General features: G+C 49.3%; 1 protein-coding gene across 1 annotated transcript in view; it reads left to right on the forward strand.

The window, feature by feature from the left end:
- Window positions 1-11,784: 11,784 nt before the first annotated feature.
- Window positions 11,785-17,607, forward strand: part of NHSL2 (NHS like 2) — an 88,717-nt gene continuing 82,894 nt past the window's right edge. The window contains exon 1 of the mRNA XM_027099635.1: window positions 11,785-11,882. Within this exon, the coding sequence (XP_026955436.1) occupies window positions 11,816-11,882 (67 nt within the window). The 5' untranslated portion in view covers window positions 11,785-11,815. The remainder of the gene's footprint in view (window positions 11,883-17,607) is intronic.

The raw sequence follows: 17,607 nt of genomic DNA on the forward strand, positions 1-17,607 counted from the left end.
TCATTGCAGCATGTGGGATCTTTCATTGCAGCACATGGGGTCTCTAGTTGTGGCGCTGCCCCTGCGGCATGTGGGATCTTAGTTCTCTGACCAGGGATCAAACCCGCGTCCCCTGCATTGGAAGGCGGATTCTTAACCACTGCACCACCAGGAAAGTCCCTTCCCTGGCTCTTCAAGCCCCAACTACATACCATCTCCTAGAAATGATCTCATCTCCTACTTCCCAGAGAAAATAGGAGCCAGCAAGTGGAAGCTCCTTCCGTGCCCTCCCCTATCTTATTCTGGCCTTATTCTGTGAACTTTAGAAACCAGGAGGCCAGTGGTAACCCAAGCTAGTGCATGTTGGGTAGATTGATAGAAGGCAAAATGCAGATATCCAATCCATTTCTTTCTCGGGACCTCTCTCCAGCAATCCCCCCTGCTTTTCACCATCAGAGCTCTTGAAAGAGTAGACTGTTTTCTGCCTCCCATTCGTTCTGTCCGTATTTGCACTCAAGGGCACAGTTAAATATATTGCTCTGCATACTATTATCTATCCATGCAAGGTCCTTTAAATTTTTGTGCAGTTTTATTTTATTTTTCCCTTTCACCTCTAATCCCCACGCCCATCCCCTCTCTAGTCGGTTGGTATGTGTTCTTGGAAATACACGCATACCTCGTAGATGTTGTGGGTCCAGTTCCAGACCACTGCAATCAAGCTAATATCGCTATGAAGTGAGTCACACAATTTTTTTTCAGTTTCCCAGTGCACATAAAAGCCATTTACACTATATTTAGTCTATCAAGTGTGCAATAGCATTGTGTCTAAAACAAAGATGTACATACCTTAATTTTAAAATACTTTATGACTTAAAAATGCTAACCATTATCTGACAATGCAGGGTTGCCACTAACCTTCAGTTTGTAAAAAAAACCACGCCATCTGCGAAGCACAATAAAGAGAAGTGCAATAAAATGAGGTGTACCTGTATGGATGTCTTTGAAAAATACATAGTGTTTTATGTATATATGTGCTTTTAATTTACATAAGTGGTGTTGATCCATAGATCATATTCTTTTTTCCCTCAACACTCAGTTTTTGAAGTCTCCCTACGCTGCTATGTGCACATCTAGTTTACTACTTCTGACACAGCATACATCTGTCACATTTTGCTTCTCCGTTCCTCTAAGATTGGACGTCTTGGTCCTGCCAACCTGTTATGACCACAAATAGTACTGCAATAAACCTTTCTTAAGTTGCCCCCATGGACCTGGGCAAGAATTTCTCTAAGCCAGCAGTTCTTAAAGTGTGGTACACAGACCCCTAGGAGTTACCAGGGCCCTTTCAGGAGGTGTGCAAGATCAGAGCTATTTTCAAGATAATATTGTACTAAGACATTATTTGCCTTTTTCACGAGGCTGACGTTTGCACCAAAGGCAAAACTGCTGGCACCTTAGTATGAATCAAGGCAGTGGCACCAAACTGTACTAGTGGTCATTGAATACTTCACCACCACACACTCTAAGTTTTTTTTTTAAAGTCGGTCTTACTGAAGAATGGCTTTGATAAAGCAGTAAAAATTGTTAATTTGATTAAATCTTGACCCTTGAGTTCAGATCTTTTTAATATTCTGTGTGACGGAACAGGAAGAACACATAGAGCACTTGTGCTGATGCCGAAGGATGATGTTCGTCTCGCGGAAAAGCACTTGTGCGATTGTTTGAGGTGTGAGCTCAACAGGCCTCTTTTTTCATGGAACATCATTTTTACTTGAAAGGACGACTGACAGACAAACTATGGTTATTCAGACTTGGGTACTTGGCAGACATTTTCTCAAATATGAATGGAGTGAGCCTGTCACTTCAAGGAAAACAGCTGACAGTGCCTGTTACCAAAGATAAAATTTGAACTTTCAAGTGAAAATCAGAATTTTGGAAAATTTGTTTCTGCCACCACGGGCTTGACAGCTTCTCAATACTTAAAGACTTTCTTTTCCTGCCCCTTAATTCTTCACGACCTGTTGGGATTATCAAGTCCCTCTTCCAGAAGATCCTCATGTCAAGGGTGCCAGCTGCCTGCCTGGATTGCTAAGGCCCTATGCACACGAGCCCATGTCATCTTTGTCCGCCCAGTTGCAGGAGGGCACTGATCTGCATTGCAGGGGTTTCCCGAAAAGTTGGACTAGTGCAGAGCCAGGGAGAGACACAAAAAGGACACAAAACGTAAACGTCAGTGCTCCCTTCTCTTCCCATTCTCCCCACTCAAACTGGACTGGCTCATCTATCTTTGGCTTCATACACCCCTGAGAGGTAGTGACTGCTCCATATACCCCTGACCTCCTCCGAGCTCCAGACTGCACATCTCCACCGCCTCCCGGACAGCTGCGCCCAGAGGCACTGCACATGCCCAGTGGCCAAGCTGAGCTCTCTCCCCCTTCCCTGCACCTGCCCCTCTTCCAGAGCCACCTAACTTGGAGAATGGCACCACCCATTCTATTCCCATGTCACTGTGGCTCTCTGTTCTTCTCTCCACCCCACCGCCAGGAGAGAGCCAGGGAAAAGGGTCAGGTCATGACAACCTGGGGTGCTGTGTTTTAGGGAAGTTAGGCAAATCTGCCAACCAGAAGTATTTCCCCAAGACACAGGCTTTGGACCCTGGTAACCTGGAAGTGAGCTCAGGGATCTTCATCAACATACACAAAACCGGCTCGCACCTCTCCACCCCCTGCCTCTGGGAGATACCCCCACGGGGCTTGGGCCTCTCTGTTGAGGCAGCCCTTGAGCTGATTCAGGCACCCAGCTGCCTGTTGCCATGGCAACATTCCAGCGTGCTTTGCATAGTGACAGGGATGCTAGGCTTTGCTAACAAAGTGCTCTGTAAAGGACTTCATGTCTTTGGCAGGAACAATTCCGCCTTCTTTTTCACACGGATAACTTTGGGGGCCGTGAGGGATTTGGCAAGTCACTTCCCCTGGCTTGGCCTGCGCCCCTGGGCTTTCCTTGAAGGCACAAATTGGCAGCTTTTAATTTTTCTCTTTCCAAATACACCATCACCACCCTCCTCCTGTCCACTCCCCCTCCAAAAGAAAGAATGGGTTTTCCCTTACTTTGAGCTCTGGTGAACTCAGCATGTTTAAGAAAATGGGACAAATGGACTGTTTTAATCACTTATATAACCTTGGCTGAGTGCTGGGTCAAATAGTCTTCAATCCCCTTTTCTTTGTTCAGGATGCCCAGTAATTTTCAGGATTGAATCAGGAAGACCCTGTATTGTCTTGGTGAATGAGTCCCTGGAGCAGGAAACATAATTAGAATTCTGAGTAGGATGGAAATGTAGCCAGGCAGACCTGGGTGAATCCTGCTTTTGTCACTTACAAGCTGTGTGATCTTGGACAAGTTAACTTCTCTTGGCCTCAGTTCCCTCATAAGGGGAGTGGGGATGATAATACTGGCCTTTCAAGGGCATTATTGTAAGGTTGTCACAAGGTTTAAATATATCTTATGCTTGCCTGCTTCTCGCTGTTTCCATTGCCCTGATCCTGGTCCATCGTCTCTTGCCTGGACAAGTATGGTAGCCTCCTCGCTTCCCATTTCTACTCGAACCCCCTTTCAGTCCATAGTCCACATAGCAGACATGGTGGCCTTTTAAATTTTTAAATCAGATCTTATCACACCCTTGTTTAAAACTCTAACGGTTTCCCATTGTACTTAAAATAAAATCCACAACTCTCCCCACCACCTCCTCCACCCTAGATGTGCTGGCCTCCTTTCCATTTCTCAAAAACATTAAGATCCTTTTCACCTCATGGACTTGGCACTTTCTGTTTCCTCTGCTGGCTCCTGGACATCCTCATTTCTTAGCTCAGAGAGACCTTCCCTGATGACTTATCCAAACTAGCTCCCCACCCCACCCCCATCACTCACTGTCATATTGCCATGTTGATTTCTTCATAGCACTTTTCACAAGCTAGTCCTACCTTGGTTATTTGTGTCTTTGATTATTTTGTGTGTGTGTGTGTGTGTGTGTGTGTCTTTGATTATTGTCTGTCTCCTCTGACCGGATTGTAAACTCCTTGTGTGTGTCCTGTCCATCTCTCTGTCCCCCAGTGCCCAGCACAGGGCCTAGGTATAATAGGCTCAATGAAATCTATTGAATGAATGAATGACTAAGGCATGCAGAGCACTGAGAACAAAGCCTGAAAGATAGTAGAGCACAACACATGCTTATCCCCTCCTTTTGCCTTCTTCCATCACCTGGCTGTAGGCAGATGGTGGTTCACTAGACCTGTGGCTACCAAAGTGGGTGCATAATCCATCGGGGTGCAGGAAGAGAATATTAACATTCCTATTAACATTCATTTTAGTCACATCTGAATTTCCATATTTGTCTATGTTTTACAATTTATAAGATCGATTAGCACAGTATTACATGAATATCATTTATACGTCAATATACAGATGCTGGGGTATGGGCTCAAGAGGACTGGGAGACCACAGCTGGTGGGAAGCACACTGGCAAGCTGTTGGCAGCCTGTGGACCACAGATAGGTTGGGCTGGGCTAGCATAGAGGTTTTGCAGTTTGGAGGTTGAGTGCTTAGGGCCCAGAGTCAGGGATGGGCAGCATGTACACTCCAGCTCTCCACCACCCCCTATTGCTTCCCCCAGCATACTTCACACATTTCTCTGCCCTTCCCGGCCTCATGCATTTCCAACCCCAGCTAGGGTTTCCCTTGCAAGTCTCTAGAGACCCTCCTACTCTGGAACTTGGTGCTGGTCTATCCCCAGGAGCAAGTATATTGGAAAAACCGAGGCCTGGGAGCCCCCTGAGGGCAGCAGCTGGGGCCTCTCAATCTTGCATCCCCTATGACCAGAACGTTGCCTAGAGCAGAATGAGTGCTCAGATGATTCAAGAACGCATTCGTTGACAAATTTCAGTGCAACACATTTGTTGTTGAAAATTTCAGTGCAGCAACACCTTTCTGAATGTCTGAGCTGACAGGACCCTCAGGGAACAATTAGGTCCATTTATTTCACTGCCCAAGTGGGAACTAAATGGGGTGCAGAGAGGCCCAGAACCCACCCAAGGTTATGAAGCATCCAGCCAACACTCTGTCCCCTGTGCCGGCCTCTTTGCTCAGCCTCTGGGATGTATGCTCGTTTATGATCCAGGCTGGTTCCACCCCCTTGGCCTGCGACTCATCAGCACCAGCTCTCAGAAGGTGCTCTGGCTTTCTCACTGGGACAGGGGACAAAGAAGAAAACATGCCCCAAATCACAAATCCACAGCCTCCTGCTTTCCCTAAACCCACTTTCTATACAGCCATGCCCTCCCTTCCTTGGATGTTAACGGCACCACCTCTCTAGTCACTTGGGCCCCAAACACAAAGTATTCAGCTCCTCTTGAGCAAGGGACTGTTTTTAAAAATTTGTCAGCTGCTTTTCCAAAAATAAATTTTATGGGTAATTAACATACACACCAAAAAATGCACACGTCAAAAAGTGCTCACATTGATGAATGATGACAAAGTGAATACACCAATGTACCCACTACCCAGGTCAAGAAGTTGAGCCTGACCAGGACTAAAGAAGCCCTCCTCAAAGCAGTTTTTGGCCATCACTGCAGATCTTCTCACAACAGCCCTGGGAAGAAGGTGTAAGTAATTCAATATACTTTAAAGATACTGAATTATTTTTCTTTAAACCAACTCACTTAATTCAGCCTTGAGTGCTCAGGAAATTACACATTTTCTGCACTAGAGTTTTCCTCTGAATATTATTAGAATTTAATATGCATTAGAATGAATACATGACTATTAAACTTTAAAAAGATCCTTCACATATACTGAAAATTCCCTCTCTCGTACCATTCTCTCACTAGCATTTGCCACAGCAAAATGTATACCACACTTTGGGGAACATTGTATTGTAACATCGTAAACACAAGGAAGAGGCAGTTTACATTTGGGAAGATCAGGAAAGGCTTGAAGCAGGACGAGGAGGCATGTGCTATGGGCCTGACATTTGTGAAGAGGATATGTTTTTTTTTTTTAATTTTATTTTTTGCGGTACGCGGGCCTCTCACTGCTGTGGCCTCTCCCGCTGCGGGGCACAGGCTCCGGACGTGCAGGCTCAGCGGCCATGGCTCCCGGGCCCAGCCACTCCGCGGCATGTGGGATCTTCCCGGACCGGGGCACGAACCCATGTCCCCTGCTTCGGCAGGCGGACTCTCAACCACTGCGCCACCAGGGAAGCCCAGGATATGTTTTCTTAACCACTGTATTGAGGTATGATTGACATACAAAAACTGTACATAGTTAATGTATACAACTTGATGAGTTTGGGGAAAAATTTTAATAACAAATAAAGAGGATATGGCCACGTGGAGGTGAGTTTGCTTCTGTCTGCAAGGCTGAAAGTAAGCTTCATGGAGGAGGAGGCTGGGTCTTGAGAGATGAATATGACTTTTCACAAGCAGAGTTGGAAGTGGAAGGAAAAGCATTCCTGGCAGAAGAAGTAGAAAACAGGCAGCTCTTATTTGGGGCTGGAAGAGAAGTTAGTGCTTCAGGCTTGAGGGGCTGTGACTGATGTGCAGTGGGAAAGTATCCCCGGGATGGGGCACTGAGTGAACTGCCTGGGGCCAGCTTCTCGTCGGCTACGGCCTGCCAGAGCCAGAGTTGGAGACGGGTATTAGAATCCACTTCTCCTTGCGGAACTTGCACCTGGAGGTTTGCCCACAGCCGGATAGTGTTTGTGAGGGTCATGGCAGCCAGGCCAGAGGAGGGAAGGACCAGGTTTGGAGTTGGTCTAACTTGGCTTTTAGTTCTGACCATGTCACTTAGCAGCTCCACCTCCCTCCCCAAGCTCTACTTCCTCATCTGCAGAACCGGGCCTAATAATGCACACAGGTCACAGGGTGGTTGTGAGGAGTGAGTGAGAGCATGACTCAAGCCACATGCTGGCTCTAGTTCCAGCTCCTGGGCTCCCGGGAACAGTCTGGAGATACTACTGCCCCGTCCACTCTTCCCCCAGCCCCGAGTACAGCTGGATGTGACTGATGAGGTGGCAACAATGAGCCTTAAACGCTTTCACTTTGGGGAAATGGACCCCAGACTTGCTTATTTCAAGCCTCAGACTTCTCTGTCACCTCTCCTGGTGTCTCTAAGACTCCAAGTCGGGTGAGGACCTGGCCTTTCCTCCATAGCCACGGCTGCTCCTGGCCTGGCGTGGCTTATGTGTGTGCTGAAGCCCTTTCCCCTCTAAAACTCCACATGAAAACATCATAACAGGTCTAACCCCTTCCTAAAGCCACTGCATCCCATCCCCAGCACACTACTCGGCGCAATGGGTAGCTGATCTTCCTGGCACCGTTCTATGAGCAGTGATCTCATATCAGTGGACCCAGCAGAACAGCTGCCACTAGCACCACACACAGCCTGGAGGTCCACCCTGATAAGTAAAAAGGGATGAGAACATTTTCAGAAGACTCTTGGGTTGGTAGGGACACGAGGACCAAGCATGTGGAGCCTTTGGAGGGATTGTCAGGGAGCAAAGAAGATGTGGAGGAAGAGGAGGAAGGAAGGTCTGCCTGGTCAGGGTAGCTTGGTCTTTGCTGATTGACTGGCAAACACTGAGACATCCTCTGTGCCAGGCCCTGTGCAGGGCATACTCGAAGATGCAAATTCCAACCCATCCCTCAAGGAACTCACAAGCTGCCTGGGCAGAGAAGGTTCATGAGCACATGCAAGATTTCTAACAATTTCAGGACATCTATGTTTAGGGACAAGTGAGTGGCTCATACAGCCGGGGCTGAAGGTACTGAGGAGGGAGTGAGCCCTGCAGACTGAGGGTGGGTGGGGAGAGGGCTTTCATGGGATGGTGGGGATTGAGCTGAAGCTTGAGGGGCTGTAGGATTTGGGAACAATAAGGAGAGGCAGTGAGAAGGGGATGAGAAGCACTTTTTAGCAAGCACCTACTACGTGCCTGATGCCCGTTAGCTAACACATCTCTAAATAGCCTGCAAGTTAGATGTTTTCATCCTCCATTATACAGATACGGAAAGTCGAGGGCAGGGAGGTTAAGTAACTTTGCAAGATCACACAGGCAGAAATGGCAGAGTGGGGATATGAATCCAGATTTCTCTGACTACAAAACCTTTCCCGGGTTGCTGCACCATGGAGTGATAAATCACAAGGACAAGGTAAAGAATATAACGAGTAGCCCACAGGTTGCATGGGCAGAGGGGTTTGTTTCAGGGAACGAGAGAGAGAGAGAAGTTGAAGAGGTCAGCTGGGCGGGTTCTGAGTGTTGGCTAGAGAGCATGGACTTGACACTTTAGACAACAGATCACTGGAAGGCTCCAAGCAGTGGACTGATATGATCTGGTTTACGTTTGTAAAAGCTCATTCTGGCTGTTGTGTGCAGAATAGATTATGAGATGCAGCGATGGAAGCAGGGAACCCAGTGAAGAGGATGCTCACTGCAGTTTTCTGGGGGAGAGGGATAATGGTGGCTGGGACCAGGGTGAGAGAACTGGAGGTGACACTGAGAAGTGCTTGGATATGAGACAGTTCCAAGGAATAGCTTACAGGATTCAGTAAATGGATAGGGGAAGAAGAGGAAAGTGGTAAACATGTCTAAAGGCATTTCCCATCCCCGTTAGATGATAAAGAGGGGTATGGTGGAGAAGGTGCTGAATTTGGAGATAGCCAGACAGGGGTTCAAATACTGGCTGCCCCGTGTACTAGTTGGGTTCATTTAGTCAAGAAGGAGCACGTGACTCCCAGTGGCAAACAGAGCAGGGAGACCCAATGACAAAAGATGCTGAAGCATCCTGGATGTGGCCATGGGGACATTGGTTACTGGGTGAGGGATGAGGAGGGGCCAGGGCTGCAGAGGGGAGGAGGTGAGGACGTGGGACACGGGCTGTAGACTCCCCTTATGAGAAGCTCAGACAAGAAAAGGAGGGAGAGGAATGATAAGGTCAAGGGACACAAGGAGAAAGGAGGGGTTCTGTGTCTGTTGTTCTGTTCTGTTGGCTTTTCTCCTCTGGGGGCAACTTGAGCAGGTGTATAGGCCCAGTGGAAGAGGCCAGTGGAGACCTCAGTCAAGCTCCCTCCCCTCACTTAGCCTCCGTTTAGGTATCTGTAAAGTGGATTGAACTGATACCTACCTGACAGGGCTATTGCGAGGAGATCTGCAATAATGGTTTAAAAACTGATTGTAGGAGGGCTTTTGTAGTCCTGGTCAGGCTCAGCTTGTTGACCTGGGTAGTGAGTACACAAGTGTGCTCAGTTTATCATTCACTCATTCCTCAGCAGCCCCCTCCATCCCCTTAGTCCCCAAACACTTCCAAAACATGCCTGTTCCTATTCAATCTTCCTCACCTGGCCCCTGGGAATATCATCTGGTGGCCCAAGTGCACAGCCCAGTTGAGTTCGATTCTGCTTTGACTCTCAGGGTGTTCCTGTGCATTTTAGGACTATCTCAAGACATCAGGGTTCTGTCTCTTCCAGCCTCTCTAAGCTTTTTTCAGTCCATGTTTACAACCTTGGACCTACCAAGACTCATATCTAGGACACACCACAAGTGGACAAGAGGGCAGGGACCAAACTGTCCCCAAACCTCACTTTCAAGGTTTTTCCTATGTTCATAAATCTTTAAGGTTTTTCTCATAAATCTGTTTTCTCAAGATGCTTCACCCTTGGTCCTTCACACTTGCTCTGGGACCTCTATTTCCCAAGACCTCTTTTCTGACCTCCAGTAGGTCCCCTTGGAGGCCTCCTGACACATTCAACAGTGAGCTGCAAAGCCCAAGCAAGGATCACACCATCCTGTGACTTCTCAGTATAATTATCTATCTCCCCAGCAGTGTCTGCCTCCCTCTGTAGCCTTGTTCTGGCACAGAGGTGGAGCTGAAGGGATGTGTGTGGAATTATTGAAGAAACCTGAACAGACCCTTGACATCTGGGGGCCTGGCAGGAGATGTTCCTAGCACAGGTACTATTCCAACTATTTAACAATCTACCCTTTCCCTTTCTGAGTCTGGCCAATTCTTCTTCATCCTTCTCGACCCACTGCAAGAGTTACCTCCTCTGGGAAGGTATCTCCAACCTTTCCAGACCAAAGAAGTTTCTCTTTGGTGTTCCCCCAGCATGTGATCCTTTCCCTGGTATAGCAGTGATCACACTGTACTGTCATAGTCTGTGGATATGTCAGTCACCCCTCCTACATGGTGACTGACACCGCTGTGTCCCCAACACTTAGCACAAGGCCTGCCTGGCCAGAGCAGATCCCTGGAAACTGTTGAAAAAATGACTAAATGACTGAATGGGAGAGTGAGTGGGTGGATGGATGGATGGATGGACGGACAGATGGATCCCACTTTAGACCTCTTGCCCCAAAGTCAGAAAGCTCTGCTTTCTGGGTGGCACAGAGCCCCAAGTCTGCCAGGCTGAGGCTGTAGTTGGACCTGCATCCACAGTGCTCTGTGGCCGTGATTGTGACAGACAGGCTCCCTGTCTCTGTGAGCATGAGTCTGATGACATCAGCGTTGGGCAGTACGACAACTCTGCTAAGTAAGTGAAGTCACTCAAGGCTGTCTGGCTCTGGCAGAGTTGATTCCAGGAGTCATGGCCCTTCCTCGCTGCCAGGCTATTGTGGCTGGAATGAGCTGCTAAGCCAGCACAACCTGCCCCATGTCATTTATCCCACAGGGCTGCAACGCTTGCAGGGAACAGCTTCGTGTGTGTGTGTGTGTGTGTGTGTGTGTGTGTGTGTGTGTGTGTGTGACAGAGAGAGAGAGAGAGGGAGAGAGAGAGAGAGAGAGAGAGAGAGAGGAGAGAAAGAGAGGAAGAGGATTTACAGTGGGACTCATGGAAGGAGCCTTCTCATTGGCTGCCAAGGGTCCCGGCTCCTGTCTGTGAATCTCTGGGCTGCCAGCGCTACCCTCCCCTGGGAAGACAAGGCAGGCGAAGGAGGGGAGAGTGGAGTGAGACTTCAGGTGTGTCTGACAAGGAGGCAGGTACACCTAGTGGCCACACTGGGCATGCGAGAGGCATCTGGCTGTGTTCGTTCCCAGTCTGCAGCCTGGCAGCCTCGTGCTCTGCCCAGATTTCCTGTCAAGACTGGAGCCCAGAGTCCATTGGCAGCTGTCACTTACAGAACTGGATCCGTCCCCCAGTGAAGCAGGGAACTGTGTCACTTAGAATTCCTGGGTAGCACATTCCTTCACTGGTCCCTGTCACACTCCCAGATTAGGCTCTGTTATTGGCCCCTCGCTCCTGCAAGCTTCTGCAGACAGAGCCGCAAGCTAGCGGCAGCAGAAATGACAGCACTAGGAACAGAGGCAGCCAGGGACGGTGAGGGCTGGCGAGACGGGTCCCCGAGGGCTCCCGTGCTGGCCCCGTCTGCAGAGGCAGATGTGGCGGGGGCCAAACTCGAGGCTCACTAGGGTTCTCCTGGAACCTGGGCTGCTCAACCTGAGTGGAGCACCAAGCAAGGGGGAGGGGGGAGGGAGGGGGAGAGAGAGAGAGGAAGGGAGGGAGAGAGGGAGGGAGAGAGGGAGAGAGATAGAGAGAGGCTGAGAGAAGCTCCTAGCAGGCTCTAGTCCAAGTGAGAGCGTCAGATCTGGACAATTGTGTGCCAGGGGCACAAGTGGGATTTTGATGAGCCATGTGTGTGAGAAGCAAAGCTGAGGTGATGTAAGCACCTGGGGAGGAGCACAGGCAGAGGAGGAGGAGGAGGGGGGAGGAGGGGGAGGAGGAGGAGGAGGAGGAAAAGGAGGAGGAGGAGGAGGCGGCGGCGGCAGCCACGGGGCGGCTGCCAGTCCAGAACAGAATGATGGGCAACTCTCACCACAAGCAACCGAGGAGTAAGAGCCAAAGCAGGATGCATTCAGCAACAGGTACTCTCTTCCCTTCCCTCCTTTTTCCGGGGCCCCTCCAACCAGGGCCTCCCCAGCTGCAGCCGCGCGGGGGCCCCTGACCCTTGGCGTGACTTTCAGGGGCTGGCAGGGGGCGGCGAGAGAGCCCGAGGGAGATGCCGGTGAACTCCCAGCTCCCTTGCTCCCGCGCCAGCCTGAATTGCATAAGTCAGAGCTCCCCGAGCTGGTAGGGGCCGGCCTCTTCGTCAGCAACCCCATGTAGCCTCTGGAGGGTAGCTGGAGCGTCAGGGAAGTGAGCAACGTGCTGTGGACTGAAGTTTATTGCTAGGACTGTGCTTTCTGTCTGCATCAGTAGGCAGAGACCTGGAACCATGCATGGCTTATCCTTTATGAGCCTCCTTTGTTATTCAAACCTTCATCTCCCCCAGCGGCCCCCACCCCCGCACTGTACACCTACACCTCTCCTGGCTCTACCTCCTATGCTGCATGCACGGAATGATCCAGATGAATCTGTTTCTTGCTGTGTAATGCCCTGCCCCCACCTTCTGCCCCAGCCCCGGCAGGGAGCTCTCCTCACCACAAGGGCGAGAGGAGCCCATGCCAGCTTTGAGCTTGTTGCCTTCCTACCCTGGGCGTGACCTGCTTCGCCCCTGGGCCCTCTCCAAACAAAGACTCAAGGGTGCTGGCATAGCTCCCCCCAACAACCCCTTCCTGGATGCTAACAGTGTGGAAATCAGGGACACAGGATCTGGAGACAACTTTTCCTAGCCCGCCATCCCAGGCAGTGCAAGAGCAATGTGGACGCAACTTCTCTTGTCCCTTTCACCCCCCACCAACTCTTTTCCCTCCTGCTTTTCCCTTGGTCACTGGGAAGCACCTTCCACTGCTGCTTCAGATCAGGCCGCATGCACTAGGGTCAGGGGTACCTTCCCTGCCCTCCTCCCTCTGTCTTGACGGTGCCCCCTCCTCTCCCTTCTCAGTATCCCTCCTCACAGAGAAGCCAGTGGTTTTCATCTGTACCTGTTGGGGAGGGCCTCAACTACCATTCAGGCCAGCGGGAAGGAAGAAAAAGTTTTCGCTAAATTTAATTCAAGTTTACCATAAGAAAGCAACAAATAGATAGGTGTCTTGCTGAAAATCTGCCATGCTCAGGCCCAGAGGGTTGCCTCTGCCTTTTCCTGGGGACTCAACTGGCCGTCTGGTTGAGGGGAGTTGTCCAGGGCCAGCCAGTCCTAGGGGCAGCCCTAAAACGGGAGTCTTGCAGGGTGTAGTGAGGAGGGAAGCTACAAAACAAGTGACTTGGGATGTGCTGCCAGGCAGGGTGACTGCCACGGGGGCCCACCTGTCAGAGCAGGTCCTGGTTTGGCCTCCTGGATGGGCTGAACTGGGGACCCTGTGGTGGAATGAGCCAACGGCAAAGGTTCTGGGCATTGAAGTTTCTTTGGAATCTTCTGGGGACACACTCTTCTAAGGACGCCGCTAAGTGAATGGCCCAACCGCCACCTCCTGCTTCTCTGCCACAGAGCTGGAGGCTCAGGACCTGCTGGTATTAAATGGAGATGCCTTGTACAGGCCAGTACAGGAGCTTGAGGGTAACTTCCCGCATAACTGCTTGTGCTACAGCTTGGGACAGTTACTGGCTGCCATTTCATCTCTTAAAAATTGCTCTGCATCTTCAGTGGCAGCTCCAATCCAGGATCATCCTGGAGGCAGTAGCTATGGGAGTAGCTTCTGGCTGCCTGAGGAGGTGGTCTCATGACCACTTCTCCCCCCACCCCTCACTCTACCTCCCGCCCCGCTTCACCTTCTGGCTCTTGCCTTCCCCCAGCACTGTACCTTCACCCTCAGCATCCCTAGGCAGTCCCAGAAGCCTTGGTTGAACATTCATGCCCACTGGGCTAACTAGAGAGAGCCTGGTTAGCCTCCTAGCCCCAGGCTGCCCACAGACTGGTCAAGGAGAGGAGGGAAACACAGGAGAAAGTTGGCTAGTGGCCTAAGGAAGGAAGCAAGGCCCTGGCCATGGGAGGCGGTTTGTCCTGAGGTCATGAGGAAAGGCTTTGTGGAGAAAGAAAGTACCACTTCCATTGCCCACCCTTACTGCAAATTCCTTTCCTCAGAGCGCTGTCTCAGCCTGTGTCTCCTCCTACTCTGCACCCTCTCCCCTGGCGGTCAAGGCCACACCCAGAGACCACCTCCAGAGGCCTGGCCTCCAAATCTCTACCTCCAGCTCAAACTAACATAGTCAACTGCTCCATCTCCACCTGAATATCACACGAGGACCTCACACTCAGCTGAGCACATGCCCCTGCAGAGAAGCCCCCCTTTCTCTTTTCCATTTTCTCTTGGTGACACCACCATCTCTCCAGGAACCCAAACTAGAAACCTGGGAGTCATCTTCTCTTTCTCCCTCACCTCACACTTACACTTTTCACTCATCCACCCACCCATCCATCCGTTCATTCAACAAATCTTTATTGTTGAGTCTTCCTCTGAGACCTGGCAGCCCCTCCTCTTATCCCAGTGTCAATGTCTGAGTCCAGGCCTTTGCTATCTCTGGCCCGTTCCAGAACTAGGCTCCCTGCCTCCATATTTGCTCTTCTCCTGGCCGTGCATAGCACAGCCCCCAGAATGAGCTTCCCCTGCACTCCCCTGCTATGAAGCCAAGCCTTGCTAATTTGCAGAAGGGAGATCAGGATTGCACCCAACATGTACCCTGCATGTCCCAGGTGGCCCAGAGAATCATTTGCAGGTGGTATAGACAAAACTTTTTTTCACCTTTCAGAGTTCTGGATATATTTTCATGTGTATTAGGAAAAAATATAACTAGCAAATCCAACCTGTGGTTTCTCATATATTTTTTATTAGGGCAAGATTAAGTGTTTTTAAAGTGAACCTTTTTTAATAAAATGGCTAAGTAAATAGTAGTATAGGTGCATTGAAAAATTTGAGAATGTAAAACAGGATTGCCTAAGGTTTGGGAAGCACCAGTTTCTAGGGTAAATTATATGTTCCTTAGCACAACTTAGAGACCTTCCATGATTGGACCCCACCTACTTCTCTGGCCTTACCTCCTGTCACTTCCTGTTGAACTTGATGATCCAGCCATCTTGAATAACTTGTGGTTTCCCAAATACAACATGCCCATTCAACACGTCCATGCTTTCACAAGTGCACTTTCCTCTGTCTGGACCCCTGCCTCTAACCACCTATCTTCTCTTGGCAATTTCCTAGTCATCCTTCAAAACCCTGATTGGGTGTCACCTCTTCTTTAAAGCCTTACCTGACCGACCTCCTTCCTCCATACAAAATTAATTAACAGAGTTCATCTTTCCCTCCTCTGTACTAATTTGGGAACTTGTACATAATTTTATCATTGCTGGCATTGTCTTTTTTTTTTCAATGTGCTTTTCCTCTGTCTCTTAAAAAATAAAGCCTTTTATTTTTAAGAGCAGTTTTAGGTTCACAGAAAAATTAAAGAGAAGGTATAGAGATTTCCCATATCCCCCCTACCCCCGCACATGCATAGTCTCCTGCATGATCAGCATCCCCCACCAGAGTGCTACATTTGTTATAATTGATGAACCTACACTGACACATCATAATCACCCAAAGTCCATAGTTTACGTTACGGTTCACTCTTGGTGTTGTACATTCTATGGGTTTGGACAAATGTATAATGACATGTATCCATCGTTATGGTATCATACAGAGTATTTTCACTGCCCTAAAAGTGCTCCATGCTCCACCTCCATCTCCCCTCCACCACCACCGCCGCCAATCATTCTAGCAACCACTGATCACTATAATATTAACATAGCTTTGACTTTTCCAGAATGTCATATAGTTGGAATCATGCAGTATGTAGCCTTTTCAGATTGGTTTCCTTCAGGCATTGTCATTTTTATGGTTGTTATTACGTGCTTATCTGCCCTAGTAAAATGTGAGCTTTTCTAAGGCAAGGGCTAAAATTTGTTTACCAGAGGGTGGAGAAAAGCTGTTGACCGGGCCTTGGAAGGCTTGGGTTCTCATCTCTCTTGCCTGTGAACCAGCAGGGTGATCTTAGGCAAGTCATTCACCTCTGTTACCTCCATCCTTCAGCTATAAAAGCTATAAATCCTTAAAGGTGATCCTTAGCACACACACACCCCACCCCACCCCTGCCAAGGGGGCTTGGGAAGATGTGGTGTGAGATGCTAGGAAGATTTTAGAAAGTTGGGATTGCTTTTCAAATGAAACAAGTGATTATGATTGCAGATGGGGGAACACCATGGGTCTTGCCCTGAGAATGAAAGCAGAAGTGAGCTTGGCATGTGTGGGGGACCGTGGGGAGCAGCCAGTGCAGCTACAAAGCAGGTGGAGGTGGGGGGTGGGGGCAGGGTAGTCACAGTGTGTGGAAGCCCAACATGACCATGGAGCATAGGTTGCTTTGACCCTGGAAAGACTTGTCTACCAGGCTCGTGAGTTGGAATTGATTTCTCATCAACTTTCACACCCCCTTTCACCTCTTGAGTAAGTGTAGCCCTGTTGCCCTGTGAATCTGTATGGGGTGAGGGAAGATACATGGTAGTGCCACCCTAACTACACAGCATGTGCATACCTGTGCACATATGAACCATCTATGTGAACCAGTATCCCACAGAGAAGAGACAGGGAACCAATATCACACACCTACTGTATGCCAGCACTTTTTTTTTTTTTTTTTTTTGCGGTACGCAGGCCTCTCACTGTTGTGGCCTCTCCCATTGCGGAGCACAGGCTCCGGACGCGCAGGCTCAGCGGCCATGGCTTACGGGCCCAGCCACTCCGCGGCTTGCGGGATCTTCCCGGACCGGGGCACGAACCCGTGTCCCCTGCATCGGCAGGCGGACTCTCAACCACTGCGCCACCAGGGAAGCCCTGCCAGCACTTTTTAAAATTGAAGTATGGTTGATTTACAATGTTGTGTTAATTACTGCTGTACAGCAAAGTGATTCAGTTATACATATATATGCATTCTTTTTTAATATTATTTTCCATTATGGTTTATCATAGGATACTGAATATAGTTCTCTGTGCTCTACAGTAGGACCTTGTTGTTTATCCGTCCTGTATATAAATGCCAGCACATTTCATCCACAATTTTACTTAACCCTCAGAACAACCTCCAGGCAGGGAGTGGGTTTTTTTGGGGGGTGGGGGAATTGTTTTTTGGAAAACGATAGAGAAACGTTTTATTTATTTTAATAATTAGCACATATTGCATTCAACTTCCCATTAGTATAGCTCCTATTTGTTCTGTGAAACAGTTTTCAAAAATGGTTTGCCTGGAGGTGAGATGACCAAGTCACAGTCTTGGACTTGATGAATCTCTCCTGGTAAATGATCCACACCAATTTTCACTGCTCCCTCCCCCCCACCACCCCCACTCCCCTCCTTCTCCATGTACCCCTCGCTTCCCATCTGCCCCCTTCTCCCCTTCTCTCCCAGAATGCCCCTGACCTGTACCTGCTGGGGGTAACCTCTGCTCATGGGTAGTCTTGTCTGTGCTGGTCAGGCAGGGACTGTTGATGCCATTTTACAGAGGAGAAAACTGAGACGCAGGGGGTGAGCTCCCTCATGGTCTGATTACAAGGAAGTTGCAGAGCCAGGATTTGAGGCCAATTCTGTCTGACTATCAAGCTTGTGCCCATTGTGCCATGCCATGTGCTTTTCAGCATCTTTGCATCTGTGACAGGAGTTAGTAACCCTGGGGACCAGGTATGGTGAA

Source organism: Aethalodelphis obliquidens, unplaced genomic scaffold (assembly GCF_003676395.1).
Source record: "Aethalodelphis obliquidens isolate GAN/ISIS:26980383/991018 unplaced genomic scaffold, ASM367639v1 scaffold135, whole genome shotgun sequence".
Classification (NCBI taxonomy): domain Eukaryota; kingdom Metazoa; phylum Chordata; class Mammalia; order Artiodactyla; family Delphinidae; genus Aethalodelphis; species Aethalodelphis obliquidens.